At 35.4% G+C, this 15,952-nt stretch overlaps 1 protein-coding gene across 6 annotated transcripts in view; it reads left to right on the top strand.

The window, feature by feature from the left end:
• Window positions 1–15,952, top strand: part of NALCN (sodium leak channel, non-selective) — a 367,092-nt gene that overhangs the window by 198,714 nt on the left and 152,426 nt on the right. For all 6 annotated transcript variants that reach the window (XM_036011432.1, XM_028526407.2, XM_036011431.1 and 3 more), the window contains one exon: window positions 10,893–11,030. In XM_036011432.1, the coding sequence (XP_035867325.1) occupies window positions 10,893–11,030 (138 nt within the window). The remainder of the gene's footprint in view (window positions 1–10,892; window positions 11,031–15,952) is intronic.

Below are 15,952 nucleotides of genomic sequence, written 5' to 3'. Positions count from 1 at the left end.
CAGCACTGCTGATACCTTCATAATATATAGTATGATGGCAAGTCATTCTATCAGAGTTTGATGGAACAGAAATGGACATTTATATACAAAATGTGGGAGTGGTCAAGTGAAGTAGAGAGTGATGTGCCTGAACAAAATCTTCACACATCATAGCAGAAGTCTATGTCTAAAGTGAGTAGATCAAGTAATACTGAGTAGGGATCTGGATAGCACCATGAAAAGTGAAAAAAATAAAAGGTTAAAAGTGGTGGCTTCTGACAAGTGGGGTTGAAATACCTAGGCTACAGCGCTTTATTATTCTTTAAGAAACTCATCATCAGGTTTTCTTACTATATAATATTTTAATCATGTCCTATTACCTTCATTAAAATTTTGAAAAACTAAACTAGAAATGAGCAGAAACTATACAAGAAGAAATCTTTGTTTTATTTCATGAATAAAGTCAATAAATAAAAAGATATGACTTTCTCCAAAATTGGAACACACAGAACCAATATAGAGGCTAAATAGGTGGGAGCAGAGTCACTTCCCCATGTACATGAGTGAAACACCTAACTGACAATACTAAGGATCAGAGCAAACAGGCAACAATACTCCAGCATATATGAAGATAGACCAAAAATTGTAGAGGACATTGAAAAACCAGATGACTAGGTGGAACCTGTGAACATTAGGATACCTGCTAGAAGAGGAAACCCACCAACAAAGGAACCACCAACAGAAGGTAAAGGAAACAGTGGAAGTCACACTAACTCAACCCAGGACCTACCTGGAAATACAACTAAATACTGGAGAAATTACTCAGAACAAACAGCTGAACAAGCGCAAGAGAGAATCCTCAAAACCTTGTACATATGTAAGAAAAACCTTCAACACAACTTGTTCAAACCTGCACAACAGAATACAAGCATGGTGGACAGAGAGACCCTCAGTTTACCAGCTAGGGGGAAAAAACACCAAAGAAAGACCCAACAACAATCAAAATCCAAATATATACACAGTAACAACATAAATGACAGCCCAAGACCAGTGAGTTTGGGAGGTCAAGGAGACTGTACCACTGAATTTCACAGTCTCATACCATACAAGTACACACCATAAACCCAGGGAATGAGAAGAGATAAATTTAAGAAGCAGAGGCTAACAAGAAGAGTCTCACAAACAATGGGAAGACAAAGAAGCAATCCTCAATTGAAAGGAAATCAGGAAGCCTCGCAAAGAATACTAAATGATATAAAGGTGAGTCATCTATCAGATATTGAATTCAAAGCAATGGCTATTAGGAAGCTCAATGAGCTCACTGAGAATTACCAAAAACTACAAGGAAACTACAATGAACTCACTGCAAACTATATCAACATTAAAAAACTAGAAATTATCAACAAGGGCCAAGAGGAAATGAAAAATACAATCTCTGAATTGAAGAACACAATAGAAGGAATCAAAAGCAGGCCAGGTGAAGCAGAGGATTGGATCAGCAAGCAGAAGAGTAAGATACAAAGAAACACCCAGGAAGAACAAGAAAAGGGAAAGTGACTCAGAAAGAATGAAGAGGGGTTAAGAGAAATGCAGGATAAAATGAAACAATAATATCCATATAATAGGGATGCCACAAGGAGAAGAAGAAGAGCAAGGGAGAGAAAACCAGTTTGAAAAGGTACTGATGAAAAACTTCCCTAATTTCATGTGAGAAAAAGTCACGCAAATCCAGGAAACACACAGACTCCCAATCAAGAGGAACCCAAAGAGGCTCACTTCAAGATACATCATAATTAAAATGGCAAAATTCCAAGACAAAGAGAGCATCTTAATGGCAGCAAGGGAAAAAACAGGAACTACTCAAGGTAGCCTCAATAAGACTACCAGCTGACTTCTCAGTGGAAACACTCCAAACCAGAAGGGAATGGCAAGAAATATTCCTAGTAATGAAAACCAACTGCTGGCAACCGAGACTACTCTACCAGCAAGGCTCTCAATTAAAATGGAACTCAAAATAAGGATTTTTACAAGACAAAAGAAGCCTCAAAGAATATACCTCCTCCCAACCAGCTGTGCAAGAGATGCTAAAGGGTCTGCTTTAAGAACAGGAAGAAAAACAGTGAGAGAGAGAGGAACACAAGTATGACAAAATGGCAATGAATAAGTAGCTATCAATAATGGATTATTACATAAATGAATTAAATGCCCCAATTAAAAGATATAGAATAGCGGAATGGATAAGAAATCATGACCCATACATAGGCTGCCTACAAGAGACTCACCTCAGAACAAAAGACCTACATGGACTGAAAGTGAAGGGCTCGAAATAAAAATTCCAAGCAAGTGGACAGGAAAAAAAGCCAGGGTAGAAATACTCGTATCAGACAAAATAAACTCCAGAAATAGAGCCATAAAAGAGACCCAGAAGGTCACTTCAAAAACGGAAGGGAAGAATCCATCAAGAACACATAAATATTATAAGCATATATGCACCCAGTATTCAAGCACCCAAATACATAAAGAAAATCTTGGAGAACTTCAAGAAAGATATTGACTGCAACACAATTATAATAGGGGATTTTAACACCTCACTGTCAAAAATGGATAGGTCTTCCAAACAAAATATCAACAAAGATGTGGCATTGAACAATGCCCTAGATTTCATGAACTTAATGGATATATATAGAGAGAGCTTTTCATCCTAAAGAAGCAAAATAGACATTCTTTTCAAGTGCACATAGAACATTTTCAAAGATAGACCACATCATAGGACACAAAACAAACCTCAACAAATTCAAGAAAACTGAAATCATATCAAGCATTTTCTCAAACCACAAGGGCTTGAAACCAGAAACCAACCTCAAGGAAAAATTCAAAAACACTCAAACTCACAGAGACTGAATAGCATGGCATTAAACAATGATTGGGTTAAGAATGAGATCAAGGAAGAATTCAAAAAGTTGCTGGAAACAAATGAAAATGAACTCACAACAACCCAAAACTTATGGGACAAAGCAAAGGCAGTCCTGAGAGAAAAGAGAATGGCTATTGCAAATTGTGTTACTATGAACATTGGGGTGCATACGTTCTTTTGGATTGGTGCTTCAGGGCTTTTAGGGTATAATCCCAGCACTGGAATTCCTGGGTCAAAAAGCAGTTCCATTTTTCGTTTTCCGAGGAAATTCCGTAGTGTTTTCCACAGTGGCTGCACCAGTCTGCATTCCAACCCACAATGCAGTAGGGTTCCCTTTTCTCCACATCCTCTCCAACACTTGTTTGTTGACTTGTTTATGATGGCCGTTCTGACAGGCGTGAGGTGATATCTCTTTGTGGTTTTAATTTGCATTTCTCTGATGGCTGGTGATGCTGAGCATCTTTTTGTGTGTCTCTTGGCACTCTGTATGTCCTCTCTGGAGAAGTGTCTGTTCAAGTCTTTTGCCCATTTTTTAGTTGATTATTTTGTCTTCCTCGAGTGCAGGCATGTGATTTCTTTATATATTTTGGAGATCAAACTCTTTTCTGAGGTATTATTGTCAAATATGTTTTCCCAGGTAGTTTGTTCTCTTTTCTTTTTAGTGCTGTTTTCTTTAGCAATGCAGAAGCATTTAAATTTGAGAAGGTCCCCTTTGTGTATTCCTTCCTTTATGTCCCTTGCTTTAGGCATCATACTCATGAAGATATTGCTGCATGGGATGTCTGAGATTTTCCTGCTCATGTTTTCCTCTAGAGCTTTTATTATGTCACAACTTATATTTAAGTCTTTTATCACTTTGAATTTATTCTTGTGTATGGTATAAGTTGGTGATCAAGTTTCATTTTTTTTTTTTTGTAGCTGTCCAGCCCTCCCAACATCCTTTGTTGAAGAGGCTGTTTTTACTCCATTTTATGCTTCTTCTTCCTTTGTCAAATATTAATTGACCATAGAGACTTGGGTTTATTTCTGGCCTCTCTGTTCAGTTCCATTAGTCTATGTGCCTGTTTTTATCCTGGTACCAGGCTGATTTGATTATAGTGGCCTTGTAATACACTTTGATATCAGGTATTGTGATCCCTCCTACTTTGTTCTTCTTTCTCAAAGTTGCTGCAGCTATTTGGGGTCGTTTATGGTTCCCTGTAAATTTGTGAAATGTTTGTTCTATATCTGTGAAATATGTCATGGGTACTTTAATACGGATTGCATTTAATCTATAAATTGCTTTGGGTAGTATGGATATTTTGATGATGTTAGTTCTTCTAATCCATGAGCATAGTACATGCCTCCATTCGGTTGTGTCTTTTTGTATTTCTTTCTTCGATGTTTTGTGGTTTTCTGAGTACATCTCTTTTACCTCCTTGGTTAGGTTTATTCCTTGATACTTTATTTTTCTTGTTGCAATATCAAATGGTGTTTTTTTTCCTGATTTCTGTTTCTGATGTTTCATTGTTGGTGCACAAAAATGGCTTTGATTTCTGAATATTGACTTTGTATCCTGCTCTTTTGCCAAATTCACTTATTAGGTTGAATAGTTTTTTTGGTGGAGTCTATAGGATTTTCTATGTACACTATCACACCAACTGCAAACAATGACAGTTTTGCTTTCTCCCTACCAATGCGGATGCCTTTTATTTCTTTTTCTTTTCTGATTGCTGTGGCTAGGCCCTGCAGTACTATGTTTAATAGGAGTGGTTACAGTGGGCATCCTTGTCTTGTTTCTGATCTTAATGGGAAAGCTCTAAGTTTTTGCCCATTGAGTATGATGTTGGCTGTAGGTCTCTCATATATGGCCACTATTATGTTGATGAGTGCTCCCTCTATTCCCACTTTACTGAGTGTTTTATCATAAGTGGGTGCTGTAACTTATCAAATGCTTTTTCTCATCTATTGATATGAATATGTGTTTTTGTCTTTCATTTTGTCTATGTGATGTATTATGTTTATTGATTTGTGAATATTGAACCATCCTTGCATCCTTGGAATGGATCCCACTTGGTCATGGTGTATGATCTTTCAATGCATTGCTGGATGTGGTTTGCCAGTATTTTGTTGAGGATTTTAGTGTCTATGTTCATCAGCAATATTGGCCTATAATGTTCTTTCTTTGTTGTGTCTTTATTTGGATATGGGATGAGGATGGTGCTGGGTTCATGAAAAGAGTTTGGGAATCTTCTGTCTTCTTGGAATTTTTGCACTGGTGTGTAAAGTATAGGAGCTAGCTCTTCCTTAAATGTTTTGTAAAACTCTCCTGTGAAACTGCCCAGACCAGGGCTTTTGTGTGCCAGGAGTTTTTTGATTACTGCTTTAATTTTGTCAGCTGTTATCGGTCAGTTCACGATTTCTGCTTCATCTTCATTGAGTTTTGGAAGATTATATTTTTCTAGAAATTTGCCCATTTCACCTAGGTTTTCAAATTTCTTGGCATAGTTCTTCACAGTAATTTCTTACAATCTTCTGTATTTCTGTGGTGTCAGTTGTAATCTCTCCTTTTTCATTTCCGATTGTGTTATTTGGGTCTTCTCTCTTTTTTTCTTGATGAGTCTGCTTAAAGACTTGTTGATTTTGTTTATCTTTTCAAGGAACCAGCTCCTAGACTTATTGATCCTTAGAATTGTGCTTTTAGTCTCTATGTCATTTAATTCTGCTCTGATCTTGATTATTTTGCTTCCCTCTGGGCTGTCAGTGTTGTTGTTTCTTGAGTTCTTATAGGTATAGTGTTAGGTTGATTGTTTGAAATATTTCTATCTTTTTTAGGTAGTCTCATATTGCTATTCTCTTCTCTCTCAGGACTGCCTTTGCTTTGTCCCATAAGTTTTGGGTTGTTGTGAGTTCATTTTCATTTGTTTCCAGCAACTTTTTGAATTCTTCCTTGATCTCATTCTTAACCCATTCATTGTTTAATGCCATGCTATTCAGTCTCTGTGAGTTTGAGTGTTTTTGAATTTTTCCTTGAGGTTGGTTTCTGGTTTCAAGCCCTTGTGGTTTGAGAAAATGCTTGATATGATTTCAGTTTTCTTGAATTTGTTGAGGTTTGTTTTGTGTCCTATGATGTGGTCTATCTTTGAAAATGCTCTATGTGCACTTGAAAAGAATGTCTATTTTGCTTCTTTAGGATGAAAAGCTCTCTCTATATATATCCATCAAGTTCATGAAATCTAGGGCATTGTTCAATGCCACAACATCTTTGTTGATATTTTGTTTGGAAGACCTATCCATTTTTGACAGTGAGGTGTTAAAATCCCCTATTATAATTGTGTTGCAGTCAATATCTTTCTTGAAGTTCTCCAAGATTTTCTTTATGTATTTGGGTGCTTGAATACTGGGTGCATATATGCTTATAATATTTATGTGTTCTTGATGGATTCTTCCCTTCCGTTTTTGAAGTGACCTTCTGGGTCTCTTTTATGGCTCTATTTCTGGAGTTTATTTTGTCTGATACGAGTATTTCTACCCTGGCTTTTTTTCCTGTCCACTTGCTTGGAATTTTTATTTCGAGCCCTTCACTTTCAGTCCATGTAGGTCTTTTGTTCTGAGGTGAGTCTCTTGTAGGCAGCCTATGTATGGGTCATGATTTCTTATCCATTCCGCTATTCTATATCTTTTAATTGGGGCATTTAATTCATTTATGTAATAATCCATTATTGATAGCTACTTATTCATTGCCATTTTGTCATACTTGTGTTCCTCTCTCTCTCACTGTTTTTCTTCCTGTTCTTAAAGCAGACCCTTTAGCATCTCTTGCACAGCTGGTTGGGAGGAGGTATATTCTTTGAGGCTTCTTTTGTCTTGTAAAAATCCTTATTTTGAGTTCCATTTTAATTGAGAGCCTTGCTGGTAGAGTAGTCTCGGTTGCCAGCAGTTGGTTTTCATTACTAGGAATATTTCTTGCCATTCCCTTCTGGTTTGGAGTGTTTCCACTGAGAAGTCAGCTGGTAGTCTTATTGAGGCTATCTTGAGTAGTTCCTGTTTTTTCCCTTGCTGCCATTAAGATGCTCTCTTTGTCTTGGAATTTTGCCATTTTAATTATGATGTGTCTTGAAGTGAGCCTCTTTGGGTTCCTCTTGATTGGGAGTCTGTGTGTTTCCTGGATTTGCGTGACTTTTTCTCACATGAAATTAGGGAAGTTTTTCATCAGTACCTTTTCAAACTGGTTTTCTCTCCCTTGCTCTTCTTCTTCTCCTTGTGGCATCCCTATTATATGGATATTATTGTTTCATTTTATCCTGCATTTCTCTTAACCCCTCTTCATTCTTTCTGAGTCACTTTCCCTTTTCTTGTTCTTCCTGGGTGTTTCTTTGTATCTTACTCTTCTGCTTGCTGATCCAATCCTCTGCTTCACCTGGCCTGCTTTTGATTCCTTCTATTGTGTTCTTCAATTCAGAAATTGTGAGATTTAAACTATTTTAAAGAATGATTTATCCTTCAACATGTTAAACATAATTGTAGCACAGGAGGTCTAACCCAGGGATGTTGACTAGTTGTTTGGATAAGCCAAAAAGTCTACAAGGAAGACTGGATGGAGTAGATGTAGCCTTTTTTACTCACATTCCACAGAACACTGGCAGTAGCAGATCATCCAAGGAGGACTGCTTCTCCCTGAATCTGAGATTTCTTTTAAGGGGTCCCAGACAAAGTAGTCATATGTTTGTGAGTGACTGTAAACTACCTTACCTCGGCATGTACGTGCAGAGAGAAAATGCGAAGAAGCTATGACACAGGACAAGAAGCCTCTCCCAAAAGGAGATGAGGAGGGCATTGTAATCCGTTTCCAAAGAAATACACATTCTTTCTGGCCAGGGGCCCTCCTGCCAGCCTTCCATTGTTGAGGTTGGAGGAGCCATTATCCAGCACAATGGCACAATAATAATGTCAGGAAAGTATAACCTATTGAATAAAAGTCTAGGTATATTTATCTAATCTTGCAATGTGAGAAATCTTTTTAAACCAAATAAAAATACATTAAATAAAAGGAATGTCAGATTAGACCACATATAAATTTAAAATTTATGTTTGCAAAAATTTTATGAATGATAGGAAAAACTCCATTAAACATATGACAGGTGCAAGGTTAGTTTTCTCAATTTATGGAGAGTTAGAAGAAGCCTATAAAGTGAGAAAAATCAGCAGGATAGAAAAAGAGCATAACAAAAGGAAAAGTAGTTCAAAACAACTTTCTGTAGTATTTTGTTCATCGCCTTCTTCTCCATCATTTAAATCCTATTCATCTTCATCATGAAAATTAATTTCTACCATTTTCCTAAACCTATTCTTCTTCACTTACCTAAGAGGAACAGTGGTCCTTCTAAGTTGCTTCTGGGTAGCTTTACCATACATATTTCTTCTATACACAATATTGTTTCCCCTTTTTCTTTTCTTAGAGCTGGTCATGTTCATCTTTTTCTTCCATATTTTATTATAAATTTCTTAAGAGAACAAACTATGTCTCCCTCATTTTAATCCCCAACACATTAAACTTTCTGTAACTAATAATAACCCTGTTTGAATAAATAAACTAATCAGGATCTTCAAAGAACACAGATCATGCAAACAATGTAAGTCAGTAAGTGTACTTAACTCACAACCTCGACAATCATTTGGATTTAAATTTCTGATAAAATGTCAGCAAAACACTGACAAGACACCCTTCCTCAGGACACAAATTAATTTTCAGCCTATAATAAAAGTATTTCATGAAACTCCCTTCATTAATTTATTCATGTAAAGAGCTTTAAACATGTGAATCACACAGTACAGAAAGCTTTGCTCTCAAATATAATTCACAACATGAACTTTCCGGTGGCTGAACTGTACAGAAATGAGATTCTTCTGAGACTTTGAAAACAGTAGAGGATAACCACAATGTTCTTGATTGCATTGCTTATCTCACAGCAACAGGTTATAGTCCCACAGCTCCACATTGCAGAGCATTTACTGAATCCATAATAGTTGAGTGTTCATGAAAGCTAATGTAGTAGATGAAAACAAATGAAATTGGATTGTGCTTAAGGCAGCTGAAAGGCACACCTGAATTTTTTATGTGGATGTCAAAACTGAATCTATTGGACGTAATCATTAAAACTTTTCTGTTACTTTTGAGAAAGAAATTCATGTCCACTAAAACTCCTTTTGTACTGGTAGGTGTTTTGACTCTTTTCCTATTGCAATGGAATCTTTAAGAAGAACACACATTTTCACACTGGTGACAGCTCCATTGAATAAAACACAAAAATCAGATATTTTCATGAGAATTATCTCTGGAATTTTTGTTCCTTGCCATTGGAAGCAATAAATATTCAACAGAAAAAAAATACAGGGAAAAATTTTGTTCTCAATGATAAGGCCTAGAACACATGACATGTGGAAAATTTCCCTGAAGCATTTTTATGATGAGTGGAAGCTAATATTCTCTTAGGCACCTGACAAGGAAAGTATTATTTTCTTGGTGATCCTGGTTTCAAGTAACAATAGCAACACAGTTAATACTTTTATAAACAAAACACTTCATAGGGTAATGACATTGCAGGAAAAGTAACTCAGGTAGAAGTTAAATGTTTTACACATGGACAGAGGGTGAGTATAAGAATGTATCTCCTACTTCAAGATTCATTCTTTTTTTCTTTGTTCAAAAGGACCTACTATATGTTGGGCATTGAACACCTTCTCAAAAAGTTAACTATCTCTAGTAAAGGAAACTATGGTGAGAGACCTCACTGTGTGAGTAGGCCTGGGAAGTAGTAGATTCAAGACTTCACTGAACACAGGGAGCAATACTTGGAAAAGTACTTACTTAGGAGTTAAAACACTTAAGTAATATTTCTGTTAGTGCCACAAATTAATAGAGTAACTTTGGGCTAATCACCTCTCATCCTTAAACCTCATTTTTCTTATCTTTAAAAATAAAGAGTCAAATTATATTATCCTTCAGGTCCTTTTGGCTCTAAGATTCTAATCAATGTAACAGAGCTTTTACCTTGGAATCAGTTCATCTTTGTATTATACTGTACTTTATTTCTTGGAGACTCACTACTTGAGAATTCAATTTAAGTCTTCATTCTACTGTGGCCTATAAAGACATTTTTAAAGAGCCAGTAGATTCCAGTTGTCAACTTTCCCAGATGTCATCATAAGTTCTAGTCAGGAAGCATTTATTGTCCACTAATGTGTACAGGGTGGATGAATTAGAGATGTAGTAGCAATCATTTAATTAATCAGAGAAACATGCAAGAATGTAACTAACCACAGATCTTGCCGAGAGCATAACTATGGTTTAGCTGAGTTTTGTTGGAATGCTCTGTATTTTTTTGTCTTGGCTTCATCCATCATCTTGACTCTGGGCTCTGAAAAAAAATATGAAAATATATTTGTCTTTATTAAGTTGCTCAGCATGGCAATATTATTTAGAAATATTTCTTTTTTAAAGAGTCTCATGTTTTTAATATAACAAATAATTTGATAGATGAATACTATAAAAGTAAAAAGGTTATTCTCATATTCCTTTAGACAATTAAATATAATTCATTGTAAAAACTAGTGCTTAACAGCAAAAAAAAAAACCTGCAATAATCTATTGAAAACCGCAATAATCTGTTGAAAATACTTAGCTTACTTAAATGAGAAAAAAAGAAAGGCAAATAAGATAAGGTCCTAACTTTTTTTCTAATTTTTCTCAACAGTATTTACCACTAACAAGGCCAATTTTAATTCAGGACAATTCTTTTAGTTTTCCACACTGAATAGTTAGATAGGCTTTTATGATCTGTAGTTCTTGGCCATTTCCCCTCTGTTGAATTAAAGCTGTTATTCCCCTAAATAATCAGATAAAGATCAATAATATTGAGATTAAAGTCCTCAATATTATTATATTAACATCATATATTAATTTTCAGTTGTATGCAGTCTTAAAGCTGGTGTTTAATATGTCTATTTTTTTCCTCCATAGGCATTTATGTCCATGTTCCAGATCCTTACCCAGGAAGGATGGGTGGATGTAATGGACCAAACTCTAAATGCTGTGGGACACATGTGGGCACCTGTGGTTGCCATCTATTTCATTCTCTATCATCTTTTTGCCACTCTGGTGAGTTTAGCACTTCTTTCAGTTATGTATTAGAATTCATAATGGGATGAGCATCAACAGGTTTTTGGCTTCCTCTGAATCTCTGAATGAGAGCCAGTGTAGAGTAGTCTGGTTGGATGAGGTCCCTTCCATATTTGACTTCTGTGAATAAATGACCCTGAGGAATGAGATTTCAAATGTAAATAAGAAGTTGTCTCCATTAGGTATAAGTGTTTGCATGAAGGCAAACAAGACAAAATAGAAATCTCTCATTTACATACCAATTTAAACATCTCTAATCATTAACAGTCTAGATAATCTAAGGATGAAACCAGAACTACATCATCATCATCATCATCATCATTATTATTATTATTATTATTACTATTATTATTATTAATCTTGTGGAGACACTCTCTTCAACTTCACTTCATCTTCTTCACAGCTGTAATTAAATTGAAGATAGACACTGGAGACCTTAGGGTATAGTCAGTTAAATGTAAATAGGCTCAGTGTTTTTGTGCTATGTGTTATGGAAAGAAAGAGATAGGGAAAAATTAAACCACACAGCAGTACATATTTTAAAAGCACAATAAAAAATGAATACCAAATACAAGAAAAAAATGACTTCTGTCACACAGAGTAGTCTCTTCAATGTATTTTTATTAAAAAGAAAAATATTATGAAATGTGGCCTATGGCATACTAAGGGATATAACTCTCAGGTCTTTCTAGTGTGAAATGTATACCTTTATGTAATAAATTGGTGCATGTTTAAGAAGCAAACTTAAGCTCTACTCTTATGTTAAAAACACAGGTTAGGACCCGAAACATTACCATTTACTAGGAACACATTAAATTAAAACAACTGCTACTACTATTGAAAGGCAAAATATTTCACAATTTTATTAATAATATTTGGAATAACCAAGTTATGTAACATTGCCGCTTCCCTAGATTCAGAAACTTACTATGGTCACTGAACACATCTGCATCAAATCAAACCTCTTCTGAAGAGTTAGTAAAATAAATTGCATATGAGCTCTTAAATCCCTTCCAATTTTAAATATCTATGAATCAAGAAAGTGCTTGAGAAACTAGATATTATGTTAGGTCGCATTTGCTATAAGCAAAGGTTTTCAAAACTAAGACATGTTCATCAAAAAGTATATGGGACATGCATTGTTATGTGGTATAAAGTCTTGGGTTCAAACAGGAGAACCACAGAGAAATAATTTCGGCATTCTTTATGAGGTAACTTTTAAAATATTCACAAAAGGAAGGAACATTGAGTAGTGGGAATGAAGACCTGGCTTCCAGAAGCAAATCTGACTGTGCTGGTGTTCATAGAATACTTGGTCCTGAGGTCTTTGATACTCCCTTCCAGGACCTTTAAGTCTGTATCTGTCATTCATTTACTCATCCATCATTTACTCACTCACTCATGAATTCAGCTGATGTTCATTAGGCACCTACTGTTTGTTTACATTCCTTTAAAGCTATGGAATAGCTTGGAGAGTATTGATCATGAGTTAAGTGCAGGATAGATATGATTTAAAAAATGGAGGTATGGGAATAATCTATTTAATTGTTTTTTTCTATTAAAACAATATAATTGTTTGCTAACCTCACTGTAGATTCTTTACATGCAGATATAGATTTGATCCTTAGGTCAGAGATTCACATGTTATGAAAGCAGAAAGAAAAACTATCTAGCCAGAAAACTATTTAGCAAAGCAAATGTTTTTCAAGTGAGCTACAGGGATTGCTAATATAATAAAATATTATATTAAATCTGGTACCCAGACTTCTTGGGTAGTCTAAATTTTCCTTATTGGGCCAAAAATATGGCAATGATTATGGAATGCTAGAGCACTTCCAAAGATTCCTGAGATTCACCTGAACCCTTAGGAATCCAGAACACAGCTTGCAAACTCATTTCTAATTCCATTTCTTCATTCTACTGATTTAACTTTCTGCTCAAAACACTTATTACAACTTGATTGTTATTTTCAAAAGGTAGACTTTTAGTTAAAACTGAAAATTGAAGTTGTTTGTTCTTTTACTCGTAATATTTTTTCAAATCTGTAAAGCAATTGAGAATTAAAAAGTCAATGAGGGAGGTCTAGTAAACATGGTAGAGTACAAGAGTGTGGAGTTGGAGTTCAAAATTTAGATACAGGTTCTGTCACTACGTGTGACTTGGAAGAATCAAACAACTTTCCTGATTTCTATGTCATTTTATATCTGAAATTGAGGGTAATAATGCCCCACACCTAGTGCCTAAGTATGCCATCACCAAGTGAGTTGAGCTTGTATTTTGGGGGACATTTTATCCATGAAACAAGCAGATGATCATAGCTATCATCAACACTGAGTTCCTTTAAGTAAGATGGTGTGTGCACTTAAAATTGTATGTTAATACATGCTAAAATGTTGTTATGTTACTTTAGATGTTTTTAATTTATAGATATAAAGTATTGTTAATCAGTTTAAAATATTATTTTTGATTCTTCCTGAAACAAGTTTTTCTCTTCCTTCCACTTTTTTCCCCACACAATGGAGACAATTACTGTAATAAATTTGGTGTGAATCTGTCTTCCTGTTTTAAATCATATTTTACTAAATTTAACATACTATCAACTACAAGAGGACTCGTGTAATATTAACAAAAAAACAACTAAACTAAAAATAAAGATAAGTTATATCCAATTTCAGAGCTTTTAAAATATGAAAATAAATATGCATGTTAAAAATCAATGAAATAAGCCCTGGCTGGCATAGCTCAGTGGATTGAATTCAGGCTGCGAACCAGTGTCACAGGTTTGATTCCCAGACAGGGTACATGCCTGGGTTGCAGGCCATGACCCCTAGCAACCGCACATTGCTGTTTGTGCCTCCCTTCCTTCTCTCTCCATCCCCCTCCCTTCCCTCTCTAAAAATAAATAAATAAAATCTTTTTAAAAAATCAATGAAATGCAGTAGTTTCATATATATATGTATAAATATCCATTTAAAATATTTAGTGTTTTTAATTTATGGTTATTATCTACAAACATTTTATATCACTCATTTTTAACATTAACATTGACTTTCAGTTCGAGAAGCACTGCTGTAGTGCGCTGATGACCACCTCTAGTGGAGATGACTGGTGGACACAGTTCTCTGCCATGATAACCACACACTGTTCTGGGACCACGTTATATTTGATCATGTGTTTCCCTCTTTGCAAATCATTAGTAGCAGCAATTTTCAGAATAAGTAGTATCAAGTTTTACATAATTTTAAGTTTTTCACTAAATATTGTTTTTGAAATCTTTTTATTTTAATATACATAAAACTCATTTGATGTGTGTAGTCAATTCATTTATTCAAATGAAGTATGACTGAATATGCCATGTTTGTTTATCAGTTTCCTTTGCATTGAATATTTAGGTTGTTTTATAATGTTGTATATAATGTTTTATAATACATTTGTACTTTGTGTCCGCTTGTATGAAAGTTTCTCTAGTATAGACCTGGCTGGTGTAGCTCAGTGGATTGGGTGCTGGTCTGTAACCCAAAGGTTGCTGATTCAATTCCCAGTCAGGGTATATGCCCAGGTTGTGGGGCCAGGTTCCCGGTGGGGGAAACACAAGAGGTAACCACGCATTGATGTTTCTTTCCCTCTCTTTCTCTTCCCTTCCCCTCTCTCTAAAAAAGGAATAAATAAAATATTTTATTTTAAAAAAAGAAAGTTATTCTAGTATATATGGCAGAAAGTAGAATACTGAATACTGCCCAAATGGAACACAAGTCTGAAAGCATGTGCCAAATCTAATCCATAGGCTTTATCTATATAACCTGTGAACTAAGACTAGTTTGTGCATTTTCAAATGGTTGACTACCTGTATAATATCTTCACTATTGTCTTTTGGCCCTCAAAGCCTAAAATACTTACTCTCTGTACCTTTCATTTGCAGACTTCTGCTCTTTAAGCAAGGTGCACTGACTTATCTTCCCAAGTGTAATGATTGAGACTCTGTGTGCTTTCATTCTCACTTATGGTTGACATTGTTAGACTTTTAAGATTTTGACAATCTAGTGAGTTGAATGGTGGGATTACTTTTTCTTGCATTTCCATAATTATTAATAAAGGAGCACTTCTTAATGTATTGATTGGCCATCTTCTCTGTTACTCACCCCAAAATGTGCTTTACCTCTTTTTCTAAAATTTGTTTTGACTTTTTAAAATTCATTTGTTAGAGTAATACATGTTTTATGGATATTAATCCCTTGACTACTCTATAAAAGTCCTTTCTTAGGCAGTATTTTGTTATTCCAATTTATGGTATATTTTGACATTTTTTTTTCTAAAGACTTGTAGATATTTAGTCAACAAAATAGTAAAGATTGCCCTGGATGATGTAGCTCAGTGGATTGAGTTCAGGCTGTGAACCAAAGGGTCACCAGTTCAATTCTCAGTCAGGTCACACACCTAGGTTGTGGGCCAGGTCCCCAGGATGGGGCTCACAAGAGGCAACCATGCACTGATGTTTCTCTTCCTCTCTCCTTCCTTTCCCTGTCTCTAAAAATAAATGAAATCTTTTTTTAAAGTAAAGATAGCCACCACACACACTCTTCAACTGATTTCTACCTATAAATCAGTTGAAGAGTGATAATAATATGTATGGGAATGAAGCGGTACATTTTCTGCCTTCCTGCTAAAATAGAAAAAGGATAAGATTTACCTTGTACATTTCAGGTGTCTCTTTCATTCTTTTTTCTTCTTTTTTACTACCCCCCACCACAGCTATCCTCACCTCCCTCCCCAGATTCCACACCCCCTTGCTATTGGCCATATGTCCTCTATAAACCCTTCACCCTTTCCCCCCACATTATCCCTTCTCACTTCCCCTCTGCTTACTGTCAGTTTCTTCTCAATATCAATATCTCTGGTTATAT

This window comes from Phyllostomus discolor, chromosome 11 (assembly GCF_004126475.2).
Source record: "Phyllostomus discolor isolate MPI-MPIP mPhyDis1 chromosome 11, mPhyDis1.pri.v3, whole genome shotgun sequence".
Lineage (NCBI taxonomy): Eukaryota > Metazoa > Chordata > Mammalia > Chiroptera > Phyllostomidae > Phyllostomus > Phyllostomus discolor.
Note: the sequence above shows the minus strand (reverse complement) of the source record. Positions and strands in the feature narration are given on the sequence as shown.